This window comes from Parastagonospora nodorum (assembly GCF_000146915.1).
Source record: "Parastagonospora nodorum SN15 chromosome Unknown scaffold_30, whole genome shotgun sequence".
NCBI classification, from domain to species: Eukaryota; Fungi; Ascomycota; class Dothideomycetes; order Pleosporales; family Phaeosphaeriaceae; genus Parastagonospora; species Parastagonospora nodorum.
Window position 1 is genome coordinate 217,422 of NW_001884578.1, and position 17,294 is coordinate 234,715.

At 52.6% G+C, this 17,294-nt stretch overlaps 8 protein-coding genes across 8 annotated transcripts; 5 read left to right on the plus strand and 3 right to left on the minus strand.

The window, feature by feature from the left end:
- Positions 1 to 71: 71 nt before the first annotated feature.
- SNOG_14193 (hypothetical protein) lies at positions 72 to 2,033 on the plus strand (the record flags this gene model as incomplete). Its single annotated transcript, XM_001804340.1, is given in 3 exon segments — positions 72 to 184; positions 388 to 2,001; positions 2,018 to 2,033. 3 exon segments carry the CDS (start codon positions 72 to 74, stop codon positions 2,031 to 2,033), a joined length of 1,743 nt encoding a protein of 580 aa, XP_001804392.1.
- A 300-nt stretch (positions 2,034 to 2,333) lies between these two features.
- SNOG_14194 (hypothetical protein) lies at positions 2,334 to 6,254 on the minus strand (the record flags this gene model as incomplete). Its single annotated transcript, XM_001804341.1, has 2 exons — positions 2,334 to 2,375; positions 2,397 to 6,254. The coding sequence occupies 2 exons, from the start codon at positions 6,252 to 6,254 to the stop codon at positions 2,334 to 2,336; spliced, it is 3,900 nt and encodes a 1,299-aa protein (XP_001804393.1).
- A 407-nt stretch (positions 6,255 to 6,661) lies between these two features.
- Positions 6,662 to 8,364, plus strand: SNOG_14196 (hypothetical protein; the record flags this gene model as incomplete). Its single annotated transcript, XM_001804342.1, has 4 exons — positions 6,662 to 6,682; positions 6,742 to 8,017; positions 8,066 to 8,125; positions 8,219 to 8,364. 4 exons carry the CDS (start codon positions 6,662 to 6,664, stop codon positions 8,362 to 8,364), a joined length of 1,503 nt encoding a protein of 500 aa, XP_001804394.1.
- A 426-nt stretch (positions 8,365 to 8,790) lies between these two features.
- SNOG_14197 (hypothetical protein) lies at positions 8,791 to 9,552 on the plus strand (the record flags this gene model as incomplete). Its single annotated transcript, XM_001804343.1, has 1 exon — positions 8,791 to 9,552. One exon carries the CDS (start codon positions 8,791 to 8,793, stop codon positions 9,550 to 9,552), a length of 762 nt encoding a protein of 253 aa, XP_001804395.1.
- A 1,449-nt stretch (positions 9,553 to 11,001) lies between these two features.
- SNOG_14198 (hypothetical protein) lies at positions 11,002 to 12,079 on the plus strand (the record flags this gene model as incomplete). Its single annotated transcript, XM_001804344.1, has 2 exons — positions 11,002 to 11,488; positions 11,538 to 12,079. The coding sequence occupies 2 exons, from the start codon at positions 11,002 to 11,004 to the stop codon at positions 11,966 to 11,968; spliced, it is 918 nt and encodes a 305-aa protein (XP_001804396.1). The 3' UTR covers positions 11,969 to 12,079.
- A 30-nt stretch (positions 12,080 to 12,109) lies between these two features.
- SNOG_14199 (hypothetical protein) lies at positions 12,110 to 13,072 on the minus strand (the record flags this gene model as incomplete). The annotated part of the gene is made up of 3 exons (XM_001804345.1): positions 12,110 to 12,501; positions 12,554 to 12,754; positions 12,814 to 13,072. The coding sequence occupies 3 exons, from the start codon at positions 13,070 to 13,072 to the stop codon at positions 12,110 to 12,112; spliced, it is 852 nt and encodes a 283-aa protein (XP_001804397.1).
- A 1,022-nt stretch (positions 13,073 to 14,094) lies between these two features.
- On the plus strand, positions 14,095 to 15,343 carry SNOG_14200 (hypothetical protein; the record flags this gene model as incomplete). Its single annotated transcript, XM_001804346.1, has 2 exons — positions 14,095 to 14,453; positions 14,539 to 15,343. 2 exons carry the CDS (start codon positions 14,095 to 14,097, stop codon positions 15,341 to 15,343), a joined length of 1,164 nt encoding a protein of 387 aa, XP_001804398.1.
- Positions 15,344 to 15,817: 474 nt separating this feature from the next.
- SNOG_14201 (hypothetical protein) lies at positions 15,818 to 16,823 on the minus strand (the record flags this gene model as incomplete). The annotated part of the gene is made up of 2 exons (XM_001804347.1): positions 15,818 to 16,741; positions 16,791 to 16,823. The coding sequence occupies 2 exons, from the start codon at positions 16,821 to 16,823 to the stop codon at positions 15,818 to 15,820; spliced, it is 957 nt and encodes a 318-aa protein (XP_001804399.1).
- Between the last annotated feature and the right edge of the window lie 471 nt (positions 16,824 to 17,294).

Consider the following 17,294-nt stretch of genomic DNA (forward strand, 5'->3'; position numbering starts at 1 on the left):
ATGGCGCGTCGCCGTCACGAACCACTTGCGCAACTCCACCAAGACGGATGCTTAGGGCCTAAAGCGCCGGGATGGTGTACAACTGGGACGACAAGGAGGCCGAGTGCTACAGACTGTACGTGGAGGAGAAGAAAAGCTTAGATGAGGTCATCGCACACTGGGACGCACGAGGCTTCACGCCGAGGTACGTCACTGCGCGAACGCATTTATGGATTACCGTATATTTTGGGAGTGAACATGATGGCGCCCTTCACTACGATGCACGATGCTAACAATGACACTTCAGTAAACGAGCGTTCCAGACGCAGTTCAAAGTAAGAATCACGTTCACCCATCAGATGCCACAGCAATTGCTCACTGACCGTAAAAGCGATGGGACTTTCCCAGCAAGCAGAACCCGGCACACAGAAACCCCGCCCTCGTCGCCCGTCTACGCGAATTATGGGAAGAAAACTATTCCCAAAGGGACATGGTGGATACCTTGCAGAATGAAGGCTACTCCATCAACGACCGCGAGTTGATACGACTCAGACTCAGACTCAAGCTTCTGCTACGAGAAAGCGCTCCTAGGCCAAAGAGGAAGCGAAGCGCAGATAGTGGCGTAAAGAAGACATCGAGGAAGAAGACACCGAAAATCGTGCCAGGACGTGGGCTCATCAATCAGCTTGGGAACGCGATACTGGCTGAGGAGTCTTCGAGCGAGGAAAGCGATGATGAGCCGCAAGCCGAAGAACAAGATGTTAGAGAGCCAACACAAGTCGCGGATGGTACCAATAGACAGAACGATCTTCAAGAAGAGGATGTTACACCACTTTCGGCGGAAGACATGATGCGCAAACAGCTGCGACTGGAACAATTGCAAAACGAGAGCGATGAAAAGTGGCGGACACGGAAGCGACGACGACGAACCCGAGGCTGGGCAGGACTACCTGCAGACGCGCCCGGCGAGCCTCCACGCTTCCCATCCGAAACGACCATAGACGAGGCCAAAGCATACCTGGGGCTGGACAACGACATGTATCGCCAAGTTCGCGAACGCTTCTTGCAGATATGTAAAGATCACCATGTCATCAAGAAGACGATTGCTGGGCCTCAAAAGTGGGCGGAAATCGTACGGCAGCTCATCGATGAGAACGAGCACTTGACCAGTGTCTTCCAGCAAGAGCCAGATGTGCTCTCCAGCATCGATGCCTTGTTTCGTCCCAAGGGCCAGCGAGCGTTGTCGCTGGATGTGATATGCATGGATGTCACGAAGCGCCTCCGGACAATGGACTCGCGTATGACCCTAGCCGACGTAAAGAACATTCTCTGCCTGAACCCCGAGAAGACACGCCACGTCCGAAGCGAATTCGCTGCGAAGCTCAAAGCAGACCACTTCACCAACAAACACGAAGCAGGCGAACAGCACTGGGCAGATCTGAAGACAGCCTGGGTGAACGAGTCCGACCTCTTGAGGGCAGCACTAGCCGGCGGCGAAGCCGACCCCGAACATCAGCAAAAGTTGCGAGCAATCGAAGTCTTAGCGAGGGACATAATGAAGAGACAACAACAAGAGAAGACCATCAAAGACCCAAGCAAGAAGAAACAAGTCCACCAGGGCCCCGGTCCCGGTCCCGCAAAGCCAGTCATGCCCACGCGCAGCAGAAGCCAACCCACCGATGCCCAACCTACAAGCCAAACCACCTACGATAGCATGACCGCCCTCGCCTCCGCAGCGGACCTGCAAATCGACCCCAGCCTTCTCCTCGCCGCAAGCGACGCCTCTATCCTTCCCACACCCACATACCAGTACCAGTACCAGGACCAGGACCAACGATCGGCCCAGAACACATACGACCAAACATACTTCCCCGCCTCTCACTCCTCCCTTCCTCTGCCCATTTATTTCCGCCTCCACCCTCACTCCAGCACGCCCCTCCCGTCTAAAACCGTCTGGCTCTCGATCCTGCACCACGTCTCGGTCGCCGAGATTCGCCAGTTGGCGGCGCGCGAACATCCCGGGTGTGCGGTGTTGAAGCTCGAAGGGCTGGTAATGTATCGGAGGGAGGGCGGGGAGAGGGAGGTGCTGGTGGATGTGGGGGATGATGAGGAGTTGGGGGCGTATTTGGGACATGTGCAGAGCGCGGGCGAGGGGAGGGCGAGGGGGAAGGCGACGTTTGTGGTGTTATTAGGGAGTGGGGGATTTGTGTAAGGGAGCTGATGGGTGGCAGAGAATATGTTGTTTCATTGTACATACAAGGAAATACGATGCATTAAACTCCGGTGCTATGCATACATTCATTCATGAAACTCCATGTTTGAAAAAATCGCTCTCACATCTCCCTCCCCCACATCTAACTCACCTCATGAATATCCTGCTGCTCAATCTTACTCTCCTGCCGCACATCCCGACTCACCCTAAAGTAATGATCCGCATACTCGGAGCAATTCATCGCGCTCAGAAACGTCTCGTCATGCGTAATCACCACGAGTTGGAAATTACTCTGCTTCCGCCTCATATCGATGATCTGGCTCAGACTCTCCGCCAGACCCTTGATGTTCTGCTGATCGAGGTTGGTGGTGGGTTCGTCGAGCGCGATCAGGCCGCAATTCGTGCCGAAGCATTCGGCCAGCGCGAGGCGGATGACGAGGCACGCGAGGACTTTCTGGCCCGCACTGCAGCGCCCGCGCATGTCCATTTCTGTGTCTTGCTTGGACATGACGACGCGGTAGTTGTATTGGCGGTTGCCCTTGCCGTCGGAGTCCGAGGCGATGCGGATGGTGTCGACATCGGTGCCCTGGTAGGCGTTTGTCCAGAGCTCGGCGATGATGCGGTTGATTTCCTCCATTTTGAGCGTGTGGTATTGCATGATTGCTTTGTCCAGGGCGCCGGCGTAGCGGCCCAGATCTTCGATTGCGGCTTTGGTGGTTTCGACTTTGAGGTGGGCTTCTTTGTACTGGTGGTCGGCGTTTTGGTAGATGTCTTCGTACTCTTTCATAAGCTCGGTGAGTTGGTCATCTTTGTTCTTCATGTCGCGCTCGATGCTGGTTTTGGTGGTGTTGAGCGAGTGGTATTGGTCGTCCCAGTGCTTGGCTTCGCGGGTATAGTGGGCTTGATCGCGCTCGGCGCCGTGGGCTTCAAGCTTCTCGATGTCGGCTTGAAGGGTCTCGAGAGACCGCTTGGCTTTGCGGTAGCGGAGGTTGTCACTGATGGAACGCTTGGTCATCTCAACGTCGCGGACACTATCCTCGATCTTCTTGATCTTGCGCATTACGTCCATCATTTCCGACTCGACCCGGGCCAGATCACCTTGGAGATTCTCAATCTCGCGGTGCGTGCGAGCAAGCTGTTCAGGCCCACCGCGCTGGATGTATGCCGTGATCTCTTCGTCGGCTTGGCTGAGCTGACGCAAGCTGTCCGAAAGTTTGGAAGCCTCGTCGTGTGCACGCTGGACGCGCTCGTTGCCACGGCGGTTGATGTCGTCGTACTTGTACTGCGCCTGTTCAATCTCCGGAACCAGACCCTCGATGTCCTTGTCATAGCCACGAATCAACTCGCGTTGCTTGTTGTTCTCCGTCTTGAACTCTTCGATGCGAGCGCCTAGTGCTCGCTTCTCCTTCAGCTTCGACTGGGCGTTGTTCAGCTCGGCATTGATGTCACGGACGCTAAGTTCAAGGCTCGTGATATGGTTACGGGACTTGTCTCGGGCTGCGGTGAGCTGTTCAAGCACGTTGCGAGCATTGCGGCTGTCGTCCGTGATGGTCTTCAAGTCGCTCTGAACGGCATCTATGCCGCGCGACAAGCCAGCTGTCTTCTGTTTCTGAGCGAGGTCCTTGATCTGGACCTCAAGCTCGTGGACCTTGTTGTAATAGCCGACGATGCTCTGGACCTCCTTCGACATGGATTCTACCTCTTGGCGCTCGGCCTCAAGTTCATGCACGATGCTGTCTTGATCCTCAAGCTGCTTGTTGACATTCTCACGTTCTGATGTCAATTTTGACATATCGATCTGTAGGGCGGGAATTTCGGTGTCGCGTAGACGAAGTGCAAGCTCATAGCTGGGCTTCGCATTTCGAGCCTGCTCAAGCTCCTCGAGAAGCTCTTCTGGGTTTTCACCCTTCATGGCGCTCTCTGCTTTCGCAATGATCGACTCCAACTTGCTGTAAAAGCCCTCGATGGTGAACTTTTGTGACCGGTCGTCATGTAGTTCTCGCTCACAAAGACGGCATACGTTGTGTTTGCGAGCAGACTCTAGACATGAGCGCATGTACTCCGCATTCGCTGCGAACTTCGCAGCGTCAGTGGAGACTCCTTCGTAGTCAGCTTCAAGCTGTTCAAGGGTTTCATTGAAGTCAGAGATGTCGTCCCTCTGAATTGCTTTCGTCACGGTTTGCTCATACTGCCGCAGCTCAGAGCGCTTCTTCTTCAGTTGCGACTCCAGGCTGGACAACTGGAAGTTGATCTTGTCGAGCTTGGACTGAGAGATGTCCCGGCGTGAGGTCGCCTCCTTCACCTTGCTAGCCTTTTCGGAAAGTGTTTGCTGGTACGAGGTCTCAAGTGTAGCTGGGTCCCAATCTGAATCAACAAGCTCCGAGATGCGCTCGTTGTGTACCTTCTTCATCGTCGTGAGACTGTGTTGGGCAGATTGCAACTCGTTGCGAGCATAGTCGATAGAAGCAGATTCTTTGGCCTGCTTTGTGGCTTCGCCAAGCTCGTTTGTTAGCCGCTCCTTCTTGTCTTCCAGCGTGCGCATGTTGTTGGAAGCCTCTTGTACTCTCTCCTCATAACGCTCGGACGATGATGCCGCCGACGCGTTCTGCAACTGTTCCTCAGTATCACGCTTCTTGTCCTGCAAAACGACCTCGCTTCCTTCGTCCGCCTTGATCTGAACCATGGCCTTCTGCAAGTCCGAGATACGCTTGTCATTGTTGGCGATCTGTGACCTTGCCGACTCTTTGGACTGCGAAGCACCCGACTTGCGAGTATTGAGCTGGTTGAGATCGTCTTGAGCTTCCTTCAAGTCCTTTTGCGACTCTTGCCGCGCCCGCTCAAGCGCTCGGTTCTGATCTCGAGACATTTTACTGAGGATTTGCTTAAAGTCCGCAACTTGCTTGTCCGTGATATCATAATCATAACCGCGAATGTCATGACGCTTCGCAGCCTCTTTAATCAGAGTCTCGCGCTGCACAAGTTGGCGATCGTACTGCTCCTTCTGAGCTTCATATTTTCCGATCTCGCTCTGTTTCACGCCGAGGGACTCGCGCGTCACCTCTAGAGCGTCTTTGAGATCCGCATACTCATGTCGGTGCTCGTCGTTTTGCGTAGCATAGGTCTCGACGCGCTGCTTGTACTGATCAAGCATTGACTGGAGCTCGTCATCTGACTCAGCCATGTGCGTCAGATTATCCTCGAGCGCTGCAACGCTCTGTTTGTTGGCATCAAACGTGGTCCGTTTGAACTCAAGATCATTGACGATCCGAGAATACCGAACAGAGTGGTCATACGCCTCGCGAGCTTTTTCCTGGGCCTCTGTGACTTCTTCGTCAATGACCACGTATTCTTTTCGAAGCGTTTCGATCGCATCATAGAGCTCAGCTTGCCGGGTTTGACTTTTGAACGCACGGCTCTTGTCCTCCTTGGCATGGCCTTCGATAATTTTCAGCTGACCAAGTTGGATGTTGCGATTCTTCCGGATCATCTTGATGTTGTCGATGGCCTTGGTGTACTTCATAGCCTCGAAGATCTCGTCAAACTTCTTTTTGAGGGTCGTGGCGTCGCTCAGGGGCCACGTGCTGTCTTCTTGATGGCAGAATATTACGTTGTCCAGGATGGCCTTGGGAACACCGAGATACTGTGGGATGATCTGGTCCAATTCGGCAACACGGGTCGATATGGAGTGGTTCTCGGTGTCCTTCTTCATGAGGAGCGAGCCCTCCAGCGTCTTTTGACTTCTACCAGTCTTCTTGACCGTAACCTGCATACTTCGCGTGGCGACCATGCGCACGCCGGATGTGGACCGAAAGGAGAGCTTGACCTGCGCCATGATCTCCTTCTCGTCTTGAAGTTTAGGGTCATGGAGGAAGGCGCCACCGGTCTTACTGTGTGGTGGCAAATCACCGGTGGTGGCATACCGCAGGCACTCAATGATAGTTGTCTTGCCGGAGCCATTCCAGCCGACAATAAGGGTAAGTGGTGGGTCGAATTTGATCGTTTCTCCGCGCTCTGGACCGAAGGAGCGGATGCCCTGGATCATCAACCGATCGATTCTCGACATGGTGATCGGTCGCCGCTGCTCGCGGTGGGTGTGATGTGGTTGATTGAGCGTGCAGTCAAGTTGTGGGGCGGATCAGTTGATGGAGGCTGTTCGGAAGCAGGCGACGCGGCGGCCTAACAGGTGCGACGCGAATTGCGGCACGCTGTCACGTGAGCGGGGCTGAGTCAGCTGGCAGGCCAAAGCAGCAAGGCGCAGGGCAAAATGGCAGGCGGAAGCATGCGACACGGCGTCATTACGCTTGCTGGCTCCCGCATTGCCAATCACATGCCCTTGCAGAGTTCTGATCGGTTTCTTGATCGGTTCTTTATGCCGTGCTTGTACACTGCTCACCCCACCGCTTCTGCATATCGACGTCGAGATTCCCATGGTGTCTCTTTCCGACGCCGCGGAATAACCCAGCCGTCGCCATGGCCATGTACCAAGGAGAGGTTCGTACCCCCACATCCGACCAGGGTCGTCCCCACGTATTGAGAATCGGTGAATGTAGATGGGCCTGAATGGCCTGCCAACGCAACAACAACTCGACCTCAGCAGCATGCCGATGATGAACATGGACATGGACATGGACCTGTCGCTCGACGGTGCTGACGCGAACAATGCCGCTGGCTTCGCAGCCTTTCCGAACCAGATGCAGTCCAATGTAGCTGCCAGTAGCACTGCCAGCGATGCGGGTGGGTACTCCATGGCCCAGGAGATCAGTCTGTCGGGCGCGGGTGCTGGGCCACTGCCTACAGGGTTCGGTGCGCCCAGTATGAACCCGTCTGGCAGCACCCTGACCGAGTTCACCAAACGGCGGAACTGGTCGCAGCGCGTGCTGGAGGAGCTGCGTGATCTGCTGCACATATTGACGCCTGACGGCAGAATACTGTACATGTCGCCGTCGTGCAAGGCGCTGACCGGCTGGGACCCTTCACAGCTGACGGGTCGCTTCATCAACGATTTCATCCATCCCGACGATATTGGCATATTCGTCAAAGAGTTCAACGAGTCGATAGCGTCTGGAAACCCGCTGCGGTTCTTCTACCGCTTCCGCAAGATCGACGACTCGTGTATCATTTTCGAATCCCACGGCCACCCACATCTGAGCAGCGACTCCAGCTCTTTTGCGCCGCCAAATGCGCTCAACTGCCGCGGCTTCTTCCTCATGGCGCGTCCATATCCGACCAAGAATGCCGCCCTCCTCGACTCCTTCCTCGAACACAAAATAGAAAACGAGCGGCTGACCAAGCGAATAGCCGAGCTTAAGCGCGAGGAGCAGGACGAGAATGATGAATGGACAAGGAAGACGGAAGGCGCGTCCCAGTCGGAAACACCGACACAACCCACCCAGAGCATCGCGCCGAGTGATGCTGCATCATACGCGCAAATGCCGCCGCCAGCCAAGCCTGTAATATCAAATACTGCGCTTACGCGGCAGAATCTCGACGAGGCACTAGCTGCAACAAAGCAAGACAGTATCAACGACAAGATGGCTAGATATGAAGGCGCAAACCATCTGGAGACGATTGAAATGCTCACCGGACTGCGCTACCGAGATGGCGAGCGCTCACAAGGTATCAGCACTGGTGACGCAAGTCCGAACCTCATACGTGGCGATGCTGGCATACAAATCTCGGCGGACCGAGACGGGCGCGGGTCATCCGACAAAAAGAAGAAACTCAAGATCGCGGACGAGTATGTGTGTACCGACTGTGGCACTCTCGACTCACCCGAATGGCGCAAAGGGCCTAGTGGTCCGAAGACGCTGTGTAATGCGTGCGGGTGTAAGTGTCCTTGTCACAAAGTGCTGAACGCTACTAAAAACTTTGCAGTGCGATGGGCGAAGAAAGAAAAGAAGCGACAAGGCCCCAGTAGCAGCACGCCAGGGTCTGGTATGGCCCATACTCCGTCGATGCCGATGCATACGAGTACCGGTAGCAGCTGAGTGATCATGTTTCATCAGAGTTGAGTATACAGCAACAAAGGCTGGCTTGCCTTCATGCCCACCATGTTCCTTAGCATCGAACCAGGCCTAGAGTGGCAGGATGTGCCGCGCCGACGAAAGTACCCGGAGATAGGTTACTCACGATACAAGGTACTGTGCGTGAAGCTCGAGGCTAGAGGCCACTAGCGGGACGAAGACACGAATTATTGGCTATACTCACGAAGTCACATACTTCATGATACAACCAAGGGCGAAGACTAGTGATGGGAATTGGCCGGCCGGAGTTGAGTAGGTGATTGAATTGGCGTGGGCGTGACGCTGACATTACTTCCTGTGTTCATAGCAAGCAGTGTATGGTGCAGTACACTTGTGGTTAAGGGTCCCGACCGGATCGTAACCATTTGATATCTCAACCATGGTAACAATGTAGCCAACGTTTCCACAATATCTACACGCGGCAAATTTGTTCCTCACCCTGGACTAAGCACATATCAGATCTGCCTTGATATTCTGCATTCTCCGTCATAATCGAGCTCCAGCACATTGTCTTGACGTTACCCTTCATGCCCTCCAACCTACAACTGTTAACTGTTGAGCCTTGCTCATCCCACTATGTCATGCTTCCGCGCACTCTTGACAGTCTGCTCTCCCAGACCCACAAAGCGTAATGAAGAATCAGATCCTTCATTAGATGGCTCCTATCAGCTACAAGCACTGGAGCCTGAGACCTTGCCGACCGAGGACGACTCACCGCCCATCAGGCACATGTCCGTACAGTCTCTAAACCCAGTTCCAGCTCCAAATTCGACTATAAAAGCACAGGTGACTTCAAAAGCCCCCACCAAACAACACATCTCCGCTACACTCAGTCCACGCGCAATCGCGGCATTACTGAAAGATGTCGACTTTGCGCAGGGCGGAGACGAGAGACTACCCCTTCACACATTCAGTGCCGATTGGGATGATGGCGATGCGCAAACCGAAGCAGATGTGCAATACGAGTTCATATATGAAGGCGACTTCGGCATCACATGGCCACTAAGGAAGATCCGGGTGGACGACATGCCCGTAGAACAAGATTTCGAAGATGTGGACACCGCCGACGACACGAGCGCTACCATAGACGTCCACGAAGTCGCAGATCGACACGATTGCAGAGCAGATGTCGCCTATACACACATAACACCTCAATCACCGCGGAAGCGTCGAGTTCGCGTACGCATTGCAGGCGATACGACGGCGCCGCGGTTCAAGGTCCGTGTAAGAGCGCCGCAAGAGCTGGGAAATGAGAGCATGCGTCGGCTGCCCAGGCGCAGGGGGGAACTGGTTCTTGGGATAATCAAGCCTGCGATGGACGAGCAAATGGGACGTTAAGATGGAGAGGAGAAGGATACGCTGACTGTCTTGGAGATGCGGTCGTAGAGGGGTACGTTTGTGTGTCTGCAGCGATCCTTAGGAACTTGTCTGTCTACCTATTCCGGGTCGGGAAGCCATGCCCCTCTAAGGTACTGCAGACACAACAGTGGTATGTTAGCCTTTCTATTCATTCTTGGCAGAACTTTATTGTTCGGCAATTCCGGTGTCCACTGAGTTGATCAATCAGAGTGAGTGAACAGCCCCATCGCATGACTGATCAAGTCCCAGTCTAGCAAACTTTCGTCCGCTTATATGTGCGGGGCATCTGTATCCGAAGTCTTCAGGTTATTAATAATCGGGAGAGATTCGTAGGCATTCGGTCCTTCCACAGTCGCTCCAAAGCGGCCGCTCCCTTGCGGCGTCATTTCGACCAATCATGACTCATCGAGACTCAGGACAATTTCACGGATCGGCAACTCCAGCGTTCCGAGGACGTTGACCGTATAGACCGTAAAAGCTCCACTCAAAAGCCTCGCATCGGCGTATAGACCGTATAAGTTGCATCCAAGAACCTCAGTGCCGCCGAATTGCTGACGTTGGCGCGGGAACAGATAGAATACAACATGCATGGCCGATAACTTAAGTACGACCGTTTCCTCAACGTTCTGCAATTTTAACTTCAACTTGTGCGATCCACTTCTTGCCATCATGGGAAGCGAAATTTACGCAACACTTGCAAGCTCCCTGCCAACAATAATAATCGCCGGTTCCATTTTCTTTCTCATCACTCTGCTACCTACTATTAACTACAAGTTGAAGCTAGCAAAGTTACCAACCTTTGGCGAGGGGCAGTTCGAGCACTTTTACCAATTCGCGTTCCAGACTTACAAAGATGGATACCATAAGGTAGGAAGGGTGTCGGTCACCAAGATATCGTTTTGCTAATAAACCCCTGGTACAAAGACTCGGCCTGGCGTGTCGCAGCAGGGGATGGGGACAACCATGTGGTCATCCCAACTAAGTTTCTGCGCGAATTACGACAGCTTCCCGACGATGTCCTAAACATGCCACAAGCTCTTGCTGCTGTATGTTTTGTGTGTTCTATCGTTGCATTGCTGGATATTGACTCTTGTGCAGCAACTTGAAACTAAATACGTTGGATTGGACCCGGATCTCAAAAGCATGGTTCACGCAGTGAAAAGTGATCTTACGCCAGCTCTGGGTAGGAAGACTGTTAGATTCGTGATTCTGCCGTTTGCTAAGCCTTTTGTAGCACGTTTGAACGCGACTATAATGGACGAAGTCGATGTTTCCATAAACAAATACATTCCTCCGGCTGAGGATTGGACTCGAATTAACGTCTACAACAGCATCGCCCAAATTGTGGCTCAGGTATCCGGTCGAGTATTTGTTGGACCTGAGCTTTGCCATGAACCAGAATATCTTGACGCGGCGCTTAATTACACCATGGAGGTCATCAATGCACATGCAGCCATCAAGAAGATGCATCCAATGCTCAAGTCACTATTCGCTAGTCGGCTTCCTGAGGTCAAAAAAATACGTGAGAGGGAGCGCAGGGCAGCCAACTTCTTTGAACCTCTTCTCAGACAGAGGCTGTACGCTGAGGAAAACGATCCGACTTATAAAAAGCCAAGTGATGCGATGCAGTGGATGATGGACCGCACGGAGCGCAAGAATGGCTCTCTCGATATAGCCAAGGTTGCCAAGGACCAGCTTCAGCTCAGTTTCGCTGCCGTGCACACCACCACCGCAACAGGCACCAATATTCTCTATACCCTAGCAACAACGCCCGAGTATATCGCACCTCTACGTGAGGAAATTCGGACCGTGCTAGCCAAGCACGATGGTGTGCTGACCTCGACTGCCTTGGGGCAGTTGGAGAAGCTAGACTCATACATGAAGGAAGTGATCCGCTTTTACCAAATGGAGACTGGTATGAGCATACCCAATTCTCTACTTTGCTGTCGCTAACAAAATCCCAGGCAGTTTCGGTCGTAAAGTCCTCAAGGGCATTACGCTCTCAAACGGCCAATACATCCCTCCCGGCGTCGTCATCGAAGCCCCTGTCAACGCCATCTACCAGGACTCGGAACTCTGGCCCGACGCGCACAAGTTTGACGGCTTCAGACATTACAAGCTGCGCCACAGTGGCAAAGGTGACGCCACCGTTCAGGCTCGAAATTTGTTCGTTACGACAAATGAAACCAATCTCATGTTTGGCTACGGAGCGCGCGCTTGTCCTGGACGGTTCTTTGCTGCGAACGAGATCAAGATGATTATGGCGAGACTCATCCTGAATTTTGATATCAAGATGCCCGACGGGTTGACAGAGAGATATCAGCAGTTTAGGTTGGGGCGGTCCTCGTCGCCTGATCCAACGAAGGATTTGCTAATCAAGAGGGTGCAGTATTAAGTGCCGATCACCAGCACGAATTGCACGGTTCTGGGTGGTACAAACAAGTGTGGAAATAGGAGTAGCGGAACACATTATCAACTATGAACATATGCTTTGGCACAAGACAAACCGCGTAAATTGGACCCGCCCCCGTTCAGGCTACGGCTTTGAGCGATAATTTCCTTCCCACAGCTCTGCGGGTGGTTTGGGCGTCGTGTGCCCTGAGACTTCTGCGATTTGCTGGTCTTGGTTTCTCGTCTGAAAGTACCCTTCTTTCGGAACCTGTCCAAATGCATCTTGTTCACCTTGTTCATCTCGACCGTGGCCTCTATTCGCTTGGTTCTGCTCTACCCTATTGGATTTGCGTCTACGTAGGCAAAACCACATGAGTACAGCACCGAGGAGTAAACGAACGACAGGCCCTACGACAACACCCGATATCCAAGTTTTACTTTTCGATGATGAAATCGATGTAATTGGCTGTGCTGTAGGTTGTGGTGTGCTAGAGGTAGTCGCGAGATTCGAGGATGTTGACCTAGAGGAAGTGGCACCTATGTATGCGTTGAGTACAAAGATGCTCGATGAGATAGACTGTGAACATACTACTGGATGGTATCACGACCGTGCTAGAGGCTTTGATAAGCCCACTTATCTTGAAGCCCGGAGAGGATATCTGCTGTGCGAATGAATCGTCGGAGTCGAAGAAGGTAAAGCGGAACACCCAAAAGTCGTTTGACGGAAACGCATCGAAGGCGATGTTTACGTTCCAATCGTAGGATGCGGTCGTAGCGATATCGATACCACCTAAGTGCAATGTCAGCTTTCATTTCCACAAAAGAAGGATGATGTAGATTGATGCTTACGACCAATCTTAGACGTATATTTGGTTCCATTGAAGTTGGTGATCCAAAGATCGAGTTTCTTCGTATCGCACAAAGGACAGTATGTTGCACAATTGTCTTGGAGACCTATCTTCCAGATCAGAGTGAATTTCGAGCCGCTTTGCAGTGGTGTAGATCCTTCTGGAGCTGCGGGTGCTGTCCAGTCATCCTGTACTGTTTGACAGCATGCTTGTAGAGGAAGGTAGATCAAATATAGGATGAGAGCGAAGTGAATTTTCATTTCTGCCGGATACCCACCACCAATGGTGCGTTGCAAAGATGTGAAGGATTATAGGGCGAGGCTATCGTGCGGAAAAAGAGCTGATTTGTGTATAAAGACATGACAGGCGGCAAAGAGCTTGAGTGTAATAGCGGCGGCGCGGTCAATGCATATGCAGGGTGATGTCCCTTTTGTTCATGATGCTGCCGATGTGAAACCGAAGCACATGCTCTTTCAGGCTTTGCTGGTTTCTCTTGAACAGGGCAGGGCGCCAACAAACATAATTTGTTCTGATGAAAGGCATTTCAACCAGTGATACAGTGCCGTTAGCTGGCCCGAAGTGAAGTATTGCGGCACGGTTGATAAGTGGGGTACGTAGGGGTACGTGCATCTCTCCACGCGCTTTGTTGACTCGTGAAACACTTAGGCTACATGTGGCGCCACTCAGTATACTTTTCACCATCTCGTCGCGCGACTACATCTTGCGATTCAGATCACAACTTTGTGCTCGATAAGTGAATTATGTTTTTGAGAAGGTATCGATGGCCTATTTTTCTTATCGCAGCGTTTGTCTTTCTAGCGACCATTGCGCCGCTTCCTGCTCGCTTCGCACCATCTAGGAGCTTGGTTCTTCCCAACGATCACCAACACTCTGCTCCATCAACAAAAGCTCCCTCAGGAGATTTTCATGCTTGCCCATCCACGCCGCCAAATTTAGTGGTCGAACCAGATACCCAAGGCCGCTTCAATTGGAGGACCATTCCGAAACACCGCCCCAGTCGAGCAATTCTTTCGACTGCCGTTAGGCAAACCAGTACCTAGACCCGCTGTTCAAGCGAAGTTTGATACGGGCTTCTACAGGAGCTAAACTCGAAGTTGCCTCTCGTAAAGAGGCTGTAAGAGAAGTTTTTGCACGATGCTGGAAGTCCTACAAAGATCAAGCATGGACAAAAGACGAACTTGCTCCCATCTCTGGAGGTGCTAGAGACACCTTTGGGAGTTGGGGAGCTACTCTAGTCGACACCCTAGATACACTCTGGATCATGGACATGAAGCAGGAATTCGCAGAAGCCGTTGATGCTGCCGTACAAATCGACTTTGGCCCGAAGATTGATGGCGAGATCAACGTGTTCGAAACAATCATTCGTTACCTTGGGGGGTTTCTGGGTGCCTACGATGTATCTGGCTGCCACGATGCGCGGCTCCTGAACAAGGCTATCGAAGTTGCAGACATGGCATATGCCTCATTCGACACTCCAAACAGGATGCCGGTTTCGAGATGGAGCCCGAAAAAAGCTGTTGCCGGCGAAGAACAGTTGCCAGCCGAATCAGTTCTGATCGCTGAGGCGGCTTCTGCCAGCTTGGAATTCACTCGCCTTTCGCAGCTCACGGGAGACATGCGGTATTATGATGCTATATCGAGAGTCACGGATGTCCTTGATCAACAACAAGGGATTGACCAAACTTCCAGGCATGTGGCCAATCAGTGTAAACATGCGAAAGCCAGACTTGACTTTCGATGGCTTCTTCGGTCTGGGCGCGATGGCAGACTCGACATATGAGTACATAGGCAAAATGCATCAACTACTCAACGGCGTCGGAACAGTCGCCGCACAGTATCAGAAAATGTATGAGTATGCAATGTCCACGGCGATCAGACATACGTTGTTCCGTCCTATGGTCCACGACAAAGCAGATATACTGATCGCCGGTGCGAACGTCGATGGCAAAAGAGATGACAAAGGTCAGCATCTGGTGTGCTTTGCTGGTGGCATGTTTGCTCTTGGTGGGCGGCTTTTCGATAACAGCACACACATGGACATCGGACGTAAGATCTCAGAAGGCTGCGCATGGACATACAAGAATGCCCCAAATGGGATCATGCCGGAAGTCTTCTCCATGACCGCATGTCCGACTCTGTCAGCATGCGAGTACACACTGGAGCCCGGGACAAGTCCATTCAGCGAGGTTGGCGACGGGCGGTACGTTCTCAGGCCCGAAGCGATAGAGTCAATCTTTTACATGTATCGCATCACCGGCGACTCGAAGTATCAAGATATCGCATGGGAAATGTTTCAGGCCATTAGCACCCATACGCGCACGGACTTCGCGAACGCGGCCATTGCGGACGTCATGAAGACACCAATGGAGACGTACGACAGCATGGAAAGCTTTTGGCTTGCCGAGACGCTCAAGTACTTCTACCTCATCTTCACTGATCCTGATGAGATAAGTCTGGACGACTTCGTTCTGAATACCGAGGCGCACCCATTCAGAATACCGTACCACTGACCGTGTATCCTGGATAGCCTCGAAGATTTTGTGTACGTGCAATCGCCATTACTTGAGTCACTAGAGGTAACTGCTTTCATATCTTGCTGGAGTTTCTTGCGCTGGCTGTCAACAGGCGATAAGAGAACGCATCATAAGCGGATACTGGGCTGGCGACACGCGCGATAAAGTGTATTTCCGGCGCGGATCTCTTAAAAATTTTGCATAGTGTAAGAAAGCCCAAAATTTGCGGCTGGAAAGTACAGATGAAACAGTGGAACCGCCTAAGCTATCACACATCTGCAAGACAGGCATCGATTTCAGGGCAAGGAACTGAACCCAGCTCACTCAATACAAGCTGGACAACCTTTCTCTAAGCACATGGGAGGATCCAGACGTGCAACAGCTGTTCGCCTATTCGATGGGCTGGAGGTATACGCAGTATGTCTGTGGTCTACATTTGTCCGCTACATATTAATGTCATCGCCTCGGGCATCAAACACAATGAGCAAATATGAACTCTGCAGAAACTATCTCCACCCAATCCCACCTAAAGCCACTTCTCCATCCACTCCAAGGCCTGCCTCTCCGCCTCCTCCAAACACCTCCTCTCCCCCTCATCACCCGGATCCCCCTAACCGCAAAACCATGGCGCCCCGGCTCATACCTGCAATGCTTCATCTCCGGCACCCTTTTTCCCCTACCCCTCTCCTCCTCATGAAACTTCTCAATCTTGCCTCTCGTCGCATAACTCACCGCAATATCCTGCGCGCCCCAGCCATAACTCACCGGCACAACCAGCTCCATGACATCATCCGGCAGCACCATATTACTCGGGTGTAACGCGACCACGGCGTCGATCAACGGTGTCGCAGTATTGTTGATGGAGATTTGGTGCTGCGCCATGCCGGCGCGGATGGCATAGCGGCCGCCCCAGCAGAAGCCTACTATGCCGATCTTTTTGTCGGGCGTTGCGCGGCGGAGTGAGCTGAGGAAATCAATGCATGTCTTTTCGACGTCGGCGTGCTTGTGGCGCGTTCGCCACATGAGGAATGTGGGCATGCTGGCGAGGATGCCGGTGTATTTGGCAAAGGTGGATTGCGCGGCTGCGTCGACGGGGAGCAGTGCATCGGCGACTTTTAGGTCGACTGGGTCGCCGTGGAAGAAATCTGGGAGATAGACCTGAAGGGAGGTAAGTCTCTGTTTGCACCAATGGGCTGACGGGGAGGTGCTTACGAGCCATTGTCCGCTGGCAGCATAGGCGTCGGCGATGAGTTTGTTGTTGGGCAGTGCGAGACCAAAAATGTCGGAGTAAATCACGATGATGCCGCGAGGATTGATGCGGTTTCCAATCACGTAGGTGTTGAGGCCGTGGATGAGTTCCTCAGTGCCTTTGGGTTGGCCGGAGTGGATGGTGCCCTAGTTTGTGGTGAGTATGGGTGTCCATGAGGTGGCTGTTGTAGCTTACTTTGATGCACTCGGAACATGATGAGTCTGTCATGGTGGCAGAGAAATAAGTTTGCGATGGAGAAGAAAGGGAGAGCAGAAGATACGATCCACAATCTGTACGATGTAAAGCGACCAAGAGAGGATCTATCATGTACTTATAACCACAACATCTACCACGCTTACCATGCTCTAGCCCCGTCCATCACGCCTTATCGGAGCCGAGGAAGGTGACAGCATCGTGCCGCTGCTTCAGAAACGGTTGGGTCTCTGCGACTCAGCCAATAATTAGCTATTCGATCAGCCATGAGACTTAGCCTTTTACTTGTAGTAGGGTCAATCAGCTCCAAGCTTGTGAACGTGTCGGGCGTTGTAACAAGGATACTCGCGCATTGAGCCGCAATAAGCCTAGCGCTTACTCCTCAATTTAGTGCGCGTGAACACGACTCGATTCGTGGCTTCAAGTCAAGACATCTGTTGATACTTGTGCAGCTCTATCTATCCTCAACGAATCTTCATCTGCAAA